The sequence below is a fragment of the Choristoneura fumiferana genome, chromosome 7 (assembly GCF_025370935.1).
Source record: "Choristoneura fumiferana chromosome 7, NRCan_CFum_1, whole genome shotgun sequence".
NCBI lineage: Eukaryota > Metazoa > Arthropoda > Insecta > Lepidoptera > Tortricidae > Choristoneura > Choristoneura fumiferana.
This window is the reverse complement of record NC_133478.1, coordinates 597,635-614,171: the sequence shown is the minus strand read 5'-3', so window position 1 is coordinate 614,171 and position 16,537 is coordinate 597,635. Positions and strand designations below refer to the sequence as shown.

Sequence of the window (16,537 nt, the reverse complement as noted above, 5' to 3'; positions counted from 1 at the left end):
AGTAGGTACATAGTTAGAAACTTCTACCGTTTACCGAAAATAACCTATTTTAATACATTGCTATAAACATAAACTAATTTCTTTTTGTTCTTCTATCCATCCGATGTTCTGTAATAAAACATAAATATTTTGCGGGTAGCCACATTTTAGCAATACGACGTGTATTCTACCCTGCCAACACAAAAGGACTAATTCTTCATAGTGAACTCTTGACACTTTACATCCTTTATTGTAAGTTAAGAGGGTAGGATTATAATTAAGACGGCATTTTTACCAAGCATAGCTAAACATATCTCCCATAAATATACTTATACTAAAATTGTTAAGAATTCCTTAAGAACTAATCCCCACATTTTCAAGTAAATAGGTCGAAATTTATAAAGCGCCGGAATAAATGTTTTTAAGGGTTCCGTACCTCAAAAGGGAAAAATAGAACCCTTCCCGAACCCGTTCGTCTGTCTGTCAAGACCCTTTATCTCGTAAACGCGCGGAGTATAGGTATCGAGTTGAAATCAAAACCCTAAACTCAGGTCGATAATCCCGAAAGCCGTGAAAAAATCAAACCTCTGACTAAGTCAAGCAATCAAAAGCTATAGTCATTAAAAAGGTGTTTCCATACAAATCGCCTTAACAGAAAAAGTTATTTGGGTACTTCCGGCTGTCCTAGAAACTTTGAATTTTGCATAAAGGTAGCTCTTATAGCACAATAAATAAGAAAAATCTGAAAATCCTAATTTTAATAAGCCATCTAAAATGACCCCACATTGCGTACATTTTGCTTATGAGCTTAGAAGGCTCTGCTAACACTGCATCATCCCCTCTACTAACATCCCTCGCAGGTAAAATTTTCAAAAACGCTTGAACAAAATATCTATTTATTACTTATAAGTACCCAAATGCCAAGTTTCATAAAGAACCATCGTTTTATCTTCGACAATGATGATCTTCCATTTAAAGTTTCATCCCCTATTTCACCCCCTCACAGAAAGGATTTTTAAAAACGCGCGAACAAATATCTATTTATCTCTTTTCACGTGCCGAAATGGCAAGTTTAAAAAAGATTCATCCATTTATCTCCGATAATGACGATCTGCCATACAAACTTTTATCCCCTCACAGGTCGAATTTACAAAAAAGCTTAAACAAATACCGACATATTTCTTATTAAGTGCCTAAATGCCAAGTTTCATTGTTTTATCTTCGACAGCGACGAATATAAAACAATACGAATATAAATATAATATAATATAAAGTAAAAGTAATAAAGTATATAAAGTAACTAGCTTTTACCCGCGGCTTCGCACGCGTAAACTATTCGGTCTGGTAGTTGCAATTGAAATTTTCGGGATTTTACAAAATTCCCCTGGAAATTTCCAAATTTATATCGTGGTCTTCATTGAGGTTGTGTTGTGAATAACTGTACAAAATTCAAGACTCTAAACCCAGTGCTAAAATTTCAAAATTTTTCCCTATCCTAATTCAAATTCATATCATTTATTCAGTAAATAGGCCGCAATGGGCACTTTTACACGTCATTTTTTTTAATACCAGCACTTTCGGAAAGACCATCATTGCCAAGAAGAATGCGCCGCAAGAAGCTTGGCAGTCATTTTTTCAAAATAAAATAAGTACAAAAAAAAAAATTCAAAAAACTACAGTAACTATACAATTAAAGAAAAAATTACAAAATAATAATAACAATAATACACGGATGTATGGGGTCCCTTAGTTACAATACTATCCCGTGGAAATATCGGGATAAAAAGTAGCGTATGTGTTATTCCAGACGTCCGGCTACCTACATACCAAATTTCATGCCTCTAAGCCCAGCGGTTGTTATTTCGAGATTATATCCCTATCCCGTGGGAATATCGGAATAAAAAGTAGCCTATGTGTTATTCCAGAGGTCCAGCTACCTACATACTAAATTTCATGGCTCAAAGCCCAGCGGTTGTTATTTCAAGATTTTATCCCTAGGTATCCCGTGGGAATATCGGGTCAAAAAGTCACCTATGTTTTATTCCAGACGTCCAACTACCTACATACCAAATTTCATGACTCTAAGCCTAGCGGTTGTTATTTCGAGATTTTATCCCTATCCCGTGGGAATATCGGGATAAAAAGTATCCTATGTTTTAATCCAGGTTATAAACTAACTTTACGCCAAATTTCATCAAAATCCGTCCAGCCGTTTAAGCGTGAAAAAGTAACAAACATACTCACTCACTCACTCACTCACAAACTTTCACATTTATAATATTAGTAGGATAAAGTATTATAAAGTCGGCAGTTATATTTGCTGCTATAAAGAAAACCTAACTTAACTGAACCTAAACAAACCAAGTCGCTTCTACTCCGAACCGTCTTGCTCGCTCGCTTCGCTCGCTCGCACAAATTTTGATGTAAAACTTTCCAATATAAAAATTGGCCAAATGTTATTTGACAATTTGGCGAAACATATTTCGCTGAAAAGATAATACACCCGTCTCTTGCGAGCATATCCGTTAATCTTGCCTATTTTTAATCGACTTCCAAAAAAAGGCTACTGTATACGGTGACGTGAAATAACGTCCACCTCTAATTAAAGTGTTAAAACACGGGGCCCCAATTTGAACTTATACTACTGCTGGCTAAAATATTCTGGAGAAATTATTGTTACTTATACGTATGTGCAATTAATTTCAATACAAAGTTCAATATCTCAAAAATGGCTAAACCGATTTTGATAAACCATGTCTAAGAACCGTCGCAAAAACTTTCAAATAAAAAAAACCGCATTCAAATCGATTCACCCGTTTAAGAGCTACGGTGCCACAGACAGACACATAGCGGTCAAACTTAACACCCCTCTTTTTGCATCGGGGGTTAAAAAGTTGAACTTGTCACTTACCAGGAGCACGACAATGCGTGTTACTAGCTGTATCAGTAGTTACATTGTACGCTTTGAAATTCCATCGAGCCTTGTCGTAACAGTTGTTATACATCGTCAAAGATCCTCCGGTGGCATTATCACCAACAACGTAGCCATTATCCATGTACATATCTTCGTTACAATATTGAACTACTCCCTTAGTGTCAATTGCCACCTGAAAAATCAATTTAATACCTCAAATAAAATAAAAAAAATGTTCTTCCACAATTGGAATGCACCAAAAAAAATAATCTATAGTTTTTATCTTATTTCTGGAAAGAATAGGATATATTAAGATACCATTTTCATTGATTTTGAATTGGGATAAGTATTTATTTTTTTATAAGTAATTTTTTTACGAAATACGCTGGATGACGTCACAGTGAGACAGCCACATTCCATTGCCTGGAAAAATTCAGGTCGTACATAACATAATGTGGCATTACAATTTGTCAATAATTCAAGCACGGTTTAGGGTTCTAAATTAACCATAACAAATAGTTTTATTTTATATCTCTTCTTTTAGCTTCGATTATTCCTTTGTTTGTTTAATGGTGTCATAGTAAATAGATATCTTTTTAAAAATCTGATATTTAAATTCTTTTGTATTTACTTGTAACATAGAAATTTAATAATTTAATTTGTAAAAGTACATTGGAAATACTCGTATACATTTCGGACTTTACGATGACAGCTGTTGAAGGCCCAGTTGCGCATCATGTGATTAAAGTTCTATCTTTGTCACTCTTTGCTATTATAAGCAGGACATGAACATTTTTGACGAGATACTCCAGGGGTCAAATGAGGGTCATTACTTAAATTTTGTTTATTTAAATCAGTTTATCACATTTTTGGAATCTGATTTCTGAAAACGCTTCACGAAGCCTATTTCTCCAAATCGTTTTCGATTTATTATATGTTGTCAAAAATTGGGACATCCCAATTAAGTTACAAGGGTCAAAAGCGACGTGAGTTGCTTCGAGCAAAGGATTGTTATGAGTTGCTTCGAGCAAAGACGCATGCTTTTGTCAAAATTAGACATTAATGGCATTGTAATAAGAACCACCGGCACGCGTCATCGTGAATGACTACTTATACCGTAGTGCTCGACTGTGGGAGTGTCCCCACTAAGCCGTATGCCCGTATCTTCTGTAAGTTACTTCTACCTTCCATTGCAAAGGTCTGGAGTAGTCCGACGATTTTTTCATGTGACTGACTATTATAAAAGTGACAGATAAATAAACTAACAATCTACCAAGAATTTTCATGAATGGGGTTAAACATTAAATTCGCTGTCATCGTTTCGTATGCTTTTGTTTTCTTTTTGAATTTACCTACCAGCCACATTATTATTTTAAAACAATAAATAAATATAATGGGACACTTGACGCGAATTGACCTAGTCCCAAACTAAGCAAAGCTTGTACTATGGATACTAGGCAACGGATAAACATACTTATATAGATAAATACATATTTAAATACATATTAAACATCCAAGACCCGAGAACAAACATTCGTATTATTGATACAAATATCTGCGCCGGCCGGTAATCGAACCCGGGACCTCAAGCTTCGTTATCAGGTAGATTAAGATTTGAAAGAGAAAATTTTAAATCGACATCCTGTAATTTTACCTCATATTCAGTAGAACAGGGTAGCCTCTTCCCCACAGATTTTGACTGAGTGGCGAGCGGTAGGATGATGCGGCAGGGTCGATTCAGCTTGTGAGTCACCAGCGCACACGCCGCTGCCACCTGATTGATTCGCGTAACCTTCAGCCCGTACGCCCCTCCCAATCGACGGACGTGGACATCAATCCTGGAAGGGAGCATAAATACGTAAACCTTAATTCCGAAAGTCGGAATCACGAATTTCAAAATACCGTTTTTAGGGTTCCGGAGCCAAAATGGCAAAAACGGAACCCTTATAGTTTCGCCATGTCAGTCGTTCTGTCTGTGTCTGTGTCCGTCCGCGGCTTTGCTCAGGGACTATCAATGCTAGAAAACTGTAATTTTGCACGAATATATAAGTGAACTATGCCGACAAAGTAGTACAACTAAACATTCAAAAAAAATTTTTTTTAAGGTGCCTCCCATTGACGTAAAGTGGGGGTGTTTTTTTTTTCATCTAACCCTATAGTGTGGGATATCGTTGGATAGGTATTTTAAAACCAGTAGGGATTCAGTGATTTGTTTGCGAAAAATTCAACTTTAAAGTGGAAATTTTCATTAAAATCGAGCGTCCAAAATTTGAAAAAATCAGGATGGTAGTAAGTATATCAAACTTTCAAGGCAAACTATAACGGCTAAGTTTGCTTGAGAATTATTAGTAGTTTATGAGTATGAGTATTCCGTATAAAATACGAAATCCTTAGAAAAATATTACTTATTTTTTCCGTAATGGCTACGGAACCCTATTTTGGGCGTGTCCGACACGCTCTTGACCGGTTTTTTATAATTCCGAATGTTTTACAAATACTAATATGACTATCCCGATTCTTCATAAATCCAATTTTTATCAATCCGAAGATTAGAAATATCTTAGGTTTTAACATACGATTTTCAAAATTACGAATATCATTACGCCGATCAATAATAAATCCCTAAGTACTTATTAAAGTAAGTTATGTAGGTTAGGTTAGAATGGCCTAAAACAGTAGTAACTGTTATGAATTCATTTGCAGCAATGTGAGACAGTAAATAAATAAAATAATAAATAAAAACCGTTTATTTCAGACCATGAGATCCATATTAGGTGTTAGTGATAAAGGTACTTACATAGTATGTTAGTAGAAATTGTTTATTATTGTTATTGTTAACAATGTCGGCTTCGCAGAGCTCCTATTCCGCGCATCCTATTTCGCGTCTTGACGCAATTCTAACCTAACCTAAGCTATGCAGGCCAATTTACCTAAATTCTTCTAATATTCAAGATTCGAAATTTAAGATTACGATTATAAACACGAAGTTTATTTTGCCTAATGTCATATTTCCGAATTAGCCATGTCGTTTCAGTAAATTCATAGTCGGAATACTGTACTTAGGTCTAATAATTTAACATTCGCAGTAATAAAAATCAATATTTTGAAATTCGGAAAAATAAATTTCCTGTTTTTAAGTAAGTAATCGGAATTATATGTCTTAGGCACGTGAAAATCGGAGTTTTAAAAATCGGAATTAGCAAATTCGGAATAAAATATTTCGGAGTATTTGGGTGTTTTCATGCTTGAAACAACAGTAAATTTACAAGAGTTATCCTCAGACAGCTTGCTGATTTGTATACACAGAGCGGCCAGCCTGCTGAGAATATTCCCTGCATGACCCACACCGGACTTGCCACCACCAGCCAATTACGTTAAAACAGAAAACATTATGCCAAGTCTTACAATACAATACAATTACTCTTTATTGTACACCAGAATTAGTAAGCGATACACAGAGAAAATTACAAGGTAAGCAATAGGCGGCCTTATCGCTTAAGAACGATCTCTGCCAGGCAACCTTTTTACAGAAAGAAGGAAGGACTAGTTCACAGCAGGTGGTGCATTAACAGTAGATCAGAAAAATTTAAATGCAACAAAAACACATCTACACATACACGTTAAATATAAGCAATGGGATAAACAGCCACATATAAATTAATGAATAAATAAACTAACTAGGATAAAGCTAATTATCTCACGATGACAGATAGTGCTCCTTAAGCATAGATTTAAAGAGTGACAGAGATTCTTGTTCCCAGAATCCCAGAATAGATAGGAGTTGAGGTTAATAATTCACATACTAGATTTCAAGAAATACGCAAATACCTACTTATTTTCCGGCATTTTAAGCACTCGCGATATTGCAGCCTGCGTATTGTCTAACCACTGCGTAGCACAATAAGCCTCCAGGCCCTCCTCGGTGGGCTTCGTCACACACATCAGCGTCTCCATGCAAAAATGAGTCTGTTGGTAAATCGTCTCGTCTCCTTTCACTATTTTATATATTTCAGTTCCTTTTGAACCACCAGACTTTTCACCCGCCATTTTTGTTCTGTTTGCATCTTTTTTTGCTTTCTTGATATCGATGACTGGTTTCTTTATATTACTGTATTTTACAAGTACACGTTTGGCAGCGTTTTCTGCAATGCGCCTCGTTTCAGCAACGATCACACCAATGACCTGCCCATTGTATCTGACAGGACCTTCGCAGAAGACCTCTTCATCAGCGAATGAATATCCGTCGATCCTTGGGATGAAGCTGTTGACTCCAGGAATGTCTTTGGCCGAGTAAAAATCTATGACTCCGGGTTGTTGCTGCAACAAAAAATAAAAACAATGATGTTAATTATATTATTGTTTTTTTTTCACATGAGATATTAAAGTGTCTTATTTGAAGAGGTAGGTTTTATGAGAAATGGAAACTAAATGTAGTTATTTCTTTACAAGAGCGTCGCTGGCATCGATGCTGTGGATGTCTCCAAGGGGCGCGGTAGCGAGGACGAAAGCTCCATACACCTCACACGGGAGACGAGGCAGGTCCTCCGTGTACGAGGCCTCGCCTGCACACTGGATCTGCAAGACAGTTTGATTATTTTCAGTGTCATTCCCAACACCGAAGGGTTGAAAAACTTAAGCACAGTTTAACTGGCTCTAGCCAGTTCTTACCCCACTCGCAATTAAGTAGCGTTTGATACACAAATAAGAAAGAGATCCAATTTTAACTTCATTTAATGATGTATAACAGGCGTTAATTTATGAGGGATATTTTATTAGCAACTTACCAGTGCTTCAGCTTTTGGGACAGGTTGATTAATAGGATAGAGCGTAGGGTTGGTGGTGAAGATCTGTCGCGCGTTGGAGACAGGCCGCGTGCTGCTCAGCGTGACACCGCCCGAGCCGTAGCGCGCTCCCACCAGACTGCCAGGACAGAGAGACAGCAGGCCCTGAAGAAGAAAAAAGTCTCCTTCAACTTTTTCTCAGTAGGTACTCTGAAATGATAATGAAATTATTATGAGAGCTGCTTGCCTTATAAAATAAGTTTAAGGCGAGATTTTTCCGGTACTTCACTGATGGTTCTGGTAGATTCTCTGTAACTACCAACTCTTGCTCCAAAACTTTCAGAGCTGCTTGCAGGGTTTCATTGGTGAACAGTTTCTTTCTGATTAAGAACTTTTCTGTATTTTCGGCGTGAACAAAATGTGCTGAGAGCCCACCGTACACGATGCGTGCCTCTAGAACGGTAGTCTGGAGGCTGCACAGTTTGTACAAGTAACCAGCATTCACAATAGCATGAGCATTTTGGGCACGTGGCATTATCTAAAAAATATTTAGACAATGTGTAGAATATTACGTGACTGGTACACGCACAGAATGAAAATTACTGAAATTGAAGTCAAAAGCAAACAACAACATGACCAAAAAAGGCTAAAAGACAAAGTAATGAGTTTTGTAAAAAAATCATTTAAGTACCTACCTTAAATGAAACGAATTTGTAATCTTGACCCAAAGGTGGTAATAATATATTGAAGATTATCTTTCCCTTCATGTTTAATTTAAGAAACGCTTCTGGTGTGAATATTTTTCTAGAACCAGAAGAGTCCACTGAAAATTGTCCAGAATTAGTTTTTTTATTCATTTTAATATCGGATGAGAATTTTATTAGTATGAAAAAAGAAAAGAAAAACTTACAGATCGTCAAACATGCACCTACTGTCTCAAGCAGAAGAAAGACATCAGATTGAAAATTAAAGTGTTGATGTTTAGTCATCAGATTACCTCCAATTGTTCCTATCTGCGACATCATTAAAAAATTAAACATATTTTAATAAATACAACATCATTATAAAAATCAAGAGCGGCAAAAGAGAGCGGTAAATACGAAAATCGAAATTCCAAGTCGGAATCACGAACTTCAAAATACCGATTTTATAAATCCGAACGTTTTAAAACTTCTAATATGACTATTCCGATTCTTCATAAATCCAATTTATATAAATCCGAAATTAAAAATATGTATGGTTTAAAATAACGATTTTCAAAATTCGATGAGAGAGATTCTAAATTCAATGATTCCGAATCACGAAGTTTATTTTGCTGAATGTCATATTTCCGAATTAGCGATGTCATTTCGGAAATTCGATAGTCGGAATACTGTACTTTGGGCCAATAAAGTTTTGTGTTTTTCATTCTTTGGAGTTATATGAATCGGATATTTTCACAATTTTCAAATCGGATATTTGGACAAAAAATCGATATTTTGATTTTCGGAAAAATAAATTTCGTGTTTTTAAGTAATCGGAATTATGTCGAATTGTGAAAATTGGAGTTTTGAAAATCGGAATTAGTAAATTCGGAATTAAATATTTAAGCAAATTTTCTTTAAAAAAAAAGAAAACTAAAATGAAAACTTTTTGTAGTTAAACTTACATTTCGAACAGGAATATGAGCAACCTTTAGTAAATGCTGTCGAAGTTTCTCTAAATACCAAAAATCTGCTTCTGTGACTGACAGATGCTCGAAAATGTCCATCGTCTCTGTCAATGTCAATGCTGCGCCAATAACCAGGTTCTGATCTAAGTGGTACCCCTTTAGTTCATTGACACTACTTATGTCTATGAGGACCCGAGGGTACTCAGAAATTGGGTACGCTCCTGAAAAATGTTTTAAATTTAGTAATGTATTGTGTTTGTCTTCATATTTTTCTTGTTTAATTTAAATAACTAAATTTAAAATACCTTTTGCCGTGTTTCCAGCAACAAACATATATGAATCATCTCCATTCTTTCCTAAAACCTCAAATATCTCTTTAACAGACAATACTCTGAACCATGACCTGCCGTCTTTCAGTTCTATTTCCTTATTTTGTGGTATATCGTCCGCTTCCACTAAGCACCAATCACTCTCACTGCAGGTGCTTGTCAGACATATTTTTCCATTTTTCTTACAAATATTAAGGTCTTCAATATCTAGAAGATCATGAGGTTCGGGCGCATCGCTTGCAAATGTTTTGAAGGCTTCCAGTATGGGCCGGTAGCCGGTGCAGCGACAGATGTTGCTTCCAAATGACTGCTCTATCTCTAACATGGTTAGTTTTTTCTTGGACTGCAGCAGGCTGTTAATCAAAATATTCAGATGGTTTGATAAGAATAGAGATCCCTGCATATTAAGATTCTCAAAGTCAAAGTCAAAGTCAAATACCTTTATTCAATTTAGGCTTATGAATGTCAAAAAATAAACTACCACCGGTTCGGAAAAACCTCTGTTGAGAAGAATCCGGCAAGAAACTCAACGAGGTATATTTTTTTAAACAGATTTACAAAATTATTAAATGATATCTATACATAGTTTTTAACACAGTAGGTTCGCTATTTGAAGGGATCGCTAATGCGGATCAGAATTATTTCCATATATATATTTTCCAAATTCTGTGATCTATGCACCTACCTGTACATGGCCATGACCCAACCAGGCGAGCAGTACCCGCACTGGGTGCCGTTGTGTTTGGCGAGCGTCTTCTGCAGCGGGTGGTAGCCCGCGTGCCGGCTGCCGACGCCCTCTATCGTGGACACCTCCCAGCCCTCGCACGACGTCACCGACACTAGACACTGTACCATAGACACAATGAATATAGAACCAGATACTTTTGACAATGTTAACCTAACGTTCTAGGCTAACGTTCATTGCAGGTGACTACGTGCAATAATAGTAATCCAAAGTGAAAGTTGACGGCTGAGTTGACGCGCGGCCGTCGCGCGCGGCGGCGACGACGCAGGCGCCGCAGCCGCCCTCGCGGCACATGTACTTGCTGCCGCGCAGCTCGCTGCCCACGCGCAGGTAGTCCAACAGCGTCACATCGGAGCTCACTTCGCGCCCCACTGAAACAAATGGTTCATCTATCTATTTCGATTTCTTTTCTATTACTTGTATAAAATGGTTTCTTGCAAGAAGATGGTGTTACATTTCACATGTAAGTAAATTGTTACCGTATTCTTGCTATTTAATTACATTTAAACAACAAAGTCGTACATTATTGTCGGATTCGTTTACCAACATCGAGTCCGCCAATCCGTACAAATTTCGGATCGGTCAAGCGATAAATCCGACTTTTCGCCGATGAGCAACTTAGTGATGTTACTGTCAATGTGTGAGTTTTAGTCATCTGCACACGAATTATTAGTGTATTGTTGGAGTGGTTAACCGTCGTCATTACAGTCAGTTGGCAGTTTTGTTTTTGCATGTAAGTGTGCGGAACTGCACTTGTGTGCACATTCCCCCCCGCAACAAACGCCAGAACTATTTTAAAGGTTATCCACCGCTAAGGCTACTCCCTTCCGGTAGTACGGTATAAAAGAGTTGATTAAAAAATAACCCAAATTTATTACTGAAAATCTTTTTAAGACGTTATATGGCGCATCGCATACCAGCCAATTCCTGGGGGGATTTTTAACGTTAGTTGTTAACGACGATATTCTCAAAATAGTTAACAGGACATACCAGAACACGGTTTTCCGTTGACGCGGAAGTTGACGCGATCCATGGTACAGTGTAGAGATTGCTCTGAAATTATGCATAAATAGCTTAGGCCTAAATATACAGATATCTTTAAAAAGAGGCCGTGTATTTGTCACATTGTACTCGGGTGTGTAATGTTTGCCATAAGAACGATTAGCGAATTTTCATTTCTCCTAACACAAATATCAGAATTTCAATCTGTCGAAATATTGAGAACGTATAAAAACAATATGCATATAAATAAATTGCCAAATTTCTCAAATCATATTATTCAATTAGCATAAATTGTCTTATGCATATTTAAGTACTGTATAATAGTCATGCCTCAAAGTTCTACACAATTTTTATACAAACATCGAGGATAATGATCGAAACGTATAAAACCCCTGGCATAAATCCAACAGCAAAGATCATTTGTGAAGCAATTTTATCCGGGCTGCTATAAAAAAAAACCTGACATCGAAGGCTAAGGCGGGAGCGAAGCGGAGGGTAGCTTTAGCTTAGCCTTTAGCGTAGCTTAGCCTTCTGAACCTTACCTGTCCGAGTCGCTTCTGCTCCAACCGTCTTGCTCGCTCGCTTCGCTCGCTCGCACAAACCAAATGTTTTTTGCATTTGGCACGCATGATGTTATACCGTCCAATCTTTATTCTAAATGTTGTTATAGATTTTAATAATTATATGTATAACCGAATATTCAAAATGAAATTGTATTGTAGCAGTTGTTGTTATGACTAATCAATGTTATATTATTTAAAGCTTAACCTCGGTAATAATATGAAATCCGTTTTTATGCTGAATGAAATATTATGATTCTTGAACGTAGTAAAATGAAATTATGCAAAAAGTTTGTATGACGATTGAACGGCACCCATTGTACTCGTAACATATCAAAAAGCGATTTGCTTTCATCATCATCATCATCAGCCTACAGCTCTGGACATAGGCCTCTTCCATGGCGCGCCACCATACTGTCTTCTGCCCCTCGCATCCATCCGTCGCCAGCGACCCTCTTAAGGTCGTCCATCCACCGTGCCTCAGGACGCCCTACACTACGTTTTCCCATCCATTTTTTGCTTTGTTGACGGTCAATTAATAAATTAGAAAATAAAACAATACTCCAGCTATGTTGCATACAAATCTCATTATTGACTCGTTAGCAACTTTAAAAAAATGTAAAATGTCAATGTAAGTCACAGGCCTGTTTTGGTACAGGTGTTTTGGCTACAAAATTACGTAATACTCTTTAAATTACATATATAACAAAGACGGCAGACTGTTTTGTTAATATTTTGCTTTACAAAAATGTAGTGTGCAAAAATTACACTTACAAATATTATTATGCGTCCCGTTCTGAAGGCAGACAAACAGTAAGTAAGACGCGTCCGAATAATTTCAACTCACAAACATTTTTGTGTCGACGTGGAAAAATTAAACGTAAATTAGGGTAAAATACTCAATAACAAGTCCGACGCAAAATGTATTTTTTCTATTCATCATCATCATCAGCTTATAGCAGTCCATTGCTGGACAATGAGAGCTTCTACCACCATCCTTTCGTAGATATTGTCACTCCACTGGACCTGAGGACGTCCTACACTACGTTTGCCGAGACGCGGTCCAAGTCAAGAACCCGTTTACTCTACCAGTTTTATCGGTTCTTCGGCAGATATGACCAGCCCAATCAATTAATCAATCAAATACCATATTTGAAAATTGAAATTAACAAATATCATATTTTACATAAAAACATGATGTGCAAAATAAGACTTAAATATTATTAGGTTGCACAGGCTCTGTTGCTAGGACAACACTTAAAATACAATTTAACAAAATTAAACAAAATGGAATGTAAGATTTAAATGTCAAGATACATAATTATAATAAGGCTGAAATAATTATATAATTTACAAAATAGAATGACAATTTTAACACTAATTTACTAGCTTCTACTGCTACTATTTTTTTCTCTTAGGATGTAGTTAAAACGCGCTGGAGCGAGGAATAAGGGTTAAATATATTATGACTGTCAGCACACGAGTAGATAAAAGGAACAGAGATAAAGCTTTTTAAGAATGTGCAAAATTGTTACCTACCTATTTTGGTAGGATTGTCGCAATAGGTAAATAAATAAATATCACGGCACAATTCACACCAATTGACCTAGTCCCAAAGTAAGCTTAGCAAAGCTTGTGTTATGGGTACTAAGCAACGGATAAATATAATTATATAGATATAGACACATACTTAAATACATATTAAACACCCAAGACCCGAGAACAAACCCCGTCTATATAATATCTGCCCCGACACGGGAATCGAACCCGGGACCTCAAGCTTCGTAGTCAGGTTCTCTAACTTGACTAGACTTGATTGTCGCAATAGATATGATAGAATATTTTACAAATTACTTTTTTTAAATTATTTATTTTTTCTTTTAATGGTGTGGTAAATTCTGGATCTAACATAATAGTTTTATTTAAACTGTTGTACTCCTTGGGATAGTTAAAGTATGGTATATAATTATTTTTTAAGGGTTCCAAAGTGTGCCGATGGAACCCTATTACTGAGACTCCGCTGTCTGTCTGTCCGTTCGTCCGCCCGTCCGTCCGTCCATCGTCACAGGGCTCTCTCAGGGATCTCTTGAGCCGTAACAGCTAGACATTTGAAATTATCACAGATGTATTACTGTGGCTGCTACTACAACAAATATTAAAAATTAAATAAAATCAAAAATGAAAGGGGGTCGTTATACAAGAAGCATGTTTTTTCAGCGTATTTTTGGTTGCTAGGCATTATTAACAGTGGCTAGGCTGTTGAATGCTCTATAATAAAACTTTCGATTATTATAGTGACTGACTGATTATGTGGTTTATTCGTTTTTGTGCAGCATTAAGATTAAATAACAATTTATGGAACACAAACCTAAATGAAGCCTGCAAAATGCATCCGATTTTGCGACTGCAAGTCGGTTCGATCGTTCGTTAAAATGCCGGGTCCGATTAAGTGGCAACATTATTACTACTGTGGTGGCAACAGTATTTCAATACTTGCATTCACACAAGCTCGGATCAAGGAATCCAGCTAAAAACCAGATCCAGCGAGGCGGAGGGGGGCGGGCACGGGCGGGACGCGTCATCTAACCAGATAGTGTGTTCACACGGAGTCCGATTTTATAGGACCGGAGGATCTTGAACATGAAACTACCGTGATACACTCATATTAAATGATATTGTAACGTCTTAAATCGAGTTTGGCTCGACTGTTTCGGACTAATTCGTAGCCCTTCTTCTTAAGAGCACGCGACTCGGCAGCTGCCGAACACGCGCACACGCGCACGCACACATGCATTCGTGCCGAGTCGTGTTGCTCCTAGGAGGAAGGGCTACAAATTAACCTGAAACATGTCGAGCTAAATTCGATTTAAGACGTGAGTTATCCGTTACAATATCATTTAATATGACTGGAGAATCTTATAAAAGTGGGCGGCCATGTGAATACACTAGCCAGTTTTGCAGGATCCGAGTCTTAGCACATCCAGTATTATTGTTTTGTTTTGTTTAGCAGGTGGTAGGACCACTGCAAGGTCCGCCCGGATTGCTACCACCATCTTGTTCGCTAATCCTGTCGTGAAGCAGCAGTGCTTGCACTGTTGTGTTTCGGCGTGGAGAGTAAGACAGCCGGTGAAACTACTGGCACTTGAGGTATGCCATTATAAGTTGGTGTCTATAGGCGGTAGTGATCTCTTTCCATCAGGAGACCCAGTTGCTCGTTTACCATCCAGTCGAATAAAATAAAATAAAAAACCGCCAAAAATCCCTCAATGGCGGCCTTAAGGCTTGGGCCAATGTCAGTTGCGATGACAAGGTTGCGCTTGATTCTGCAGAACGCCACGCCAAAACTTGACTACGTGTGAACGGGATCTTACTTGGTCTGGTTACGTCAAGTCATGTCATGTCAGATCACGTTACATTTTATAACTTTCGAATAATGAAATAAAGAAAAATAATAGTGCCTATATAGGTCAAAGGCTCAATTTGCTTTATCAGAATTGGGTGGTATACCTTATTCTGCATGGTACCGATGAATGTCTTTGTCTTCTTTTGAATGCAAACATTCTTTAATAACTTTTTAATTAATGCTAACAGATGTTTTACATAAGTATTTTCCAATAACATTATGTGTTCATATGCGTCATGCAGAAGTTCAGTTTATAATATTACATTTATTATCGAATACCTAGTCCATGCAATGCTGAAATAACTTTTTCTTTTACAACTAACTTGGAACAGATGATGTCATGATTATTGCTAATTAGAGATGATGCGACCAAGCAATAGTTCAACAGAAGCAACTGGCTGGGGGCCTACGGGGGAGGCCTACGGGGGAGGCCTACGGGGGAGGCCTATGGGGGAGGCCTATGTCCGACAGTGGACCTCCTACGACTGAAATGATGATGATGACGACGGTAATGATCATCTGGACAATTTGCTACTTCTTCGGGGTTCCACACCGTTAAAAATCATCACTGTTATTTTTTTTTACGAAAAATGGAAATGGATTGGGGCTGAGGCACCGACTTCAAAGTAGTAGAAAATTATTTTCAAGGTTTTTTGATTTTTTGAGAAAAAAAAATATTTTCATAGTTCAATTTTTTTAGGGTACCTCCCATAGATGTAAAGTGGGGTGTTTTTTTTTCTCATCCAACCCTATAGTGTGGGGTATCATTTGATAGGTATTTTAAAACCAGGGGAACCTTTAGGGGTTTGCTAAGACAATTTTTAGATTCAGTGATTTGTTTGCGAAATATTCAACTTTAAAGTGCAAATTTTCATTAAAATCGAGCGTCCCCCCTCTAAAATCTAAACCGATGAGTGGACAAATTTGAAAAAAATCAGGATGGAGTAAGTATATCAAAAAATAGTATAGTGTTATAGTTTTCTTGAAAGCAAGGAAAACTATAACAGCTAAGTTTGCTTGAGAATTATTAGTCGTTTAAGAGTAAATAGCAGCCTTAGATATAAAATATACCTAAACTTGGAAGATAAAATAAAATACAAAATCCTTAGAAAATTATTTCCTATTTTTTCGTATTGGCTACGAACCCTATTTCTTGCGTGTCCGACACGCTCT

The 16,537-nt window shown here is 37.1% G+C and overlaps 1 protein-coding gene across 1 annotated transcript in view; it reads right to left on the bottom strand.

The window, feature by feature from the left end:
* LOC141429467 (uncharacterized) overlaps positions 1–10,450 on the bottom strand; it is a 114,276-nt gene extending 103,826 nt beyond the window's left edge. The window contains exons 1-11 of the mRNA XM_074089775.1: positions 10,340–10,450; positions 9,631–10,007; positions 9,323–9,546; positions 8,585–8,687; positions 8,370–8,497; positions 7,922–8,212; positions 7,678–7,839; positions 7,340–7,468; positions 6,726–7,210; positions 4,548–4,731; positions 2,891–3,086 (exon numbers count right to left, since the gene is read on the bottom strand). Coding sequence (XP_073945876.1) covers positions 2,891–3,086; positions 4,548–4,731; positions 6,726–7,210; positions 7,340–7,468; positions 7,678–7,839; positions 7,922–8,212; positions 8,370–8,497; positions 8,585–8,687; positions 9,323–9,546; positions 9,631–10,007; positions 10,340–10,353 — 2,293 coding nt within the window. The 5' untranslated portion in view covers positions 10,354–10,450. The remainder of the gene's footprint in view (positions 1–2,890; positions 3,087–4,547; positions 4,732–6,725; positions 7,211–7,339; positions 7,469–7,677; positions 7,840–7,921; positions 8,213–8,369; positions 8,498–8,584; positions 8,688–9,322; positions 9,547–9,630; positions 10,008–10,339) is intronic.
* Between the last annotated feature and the right edge of the window lie 6,087 nt (positions 10,451–16,537).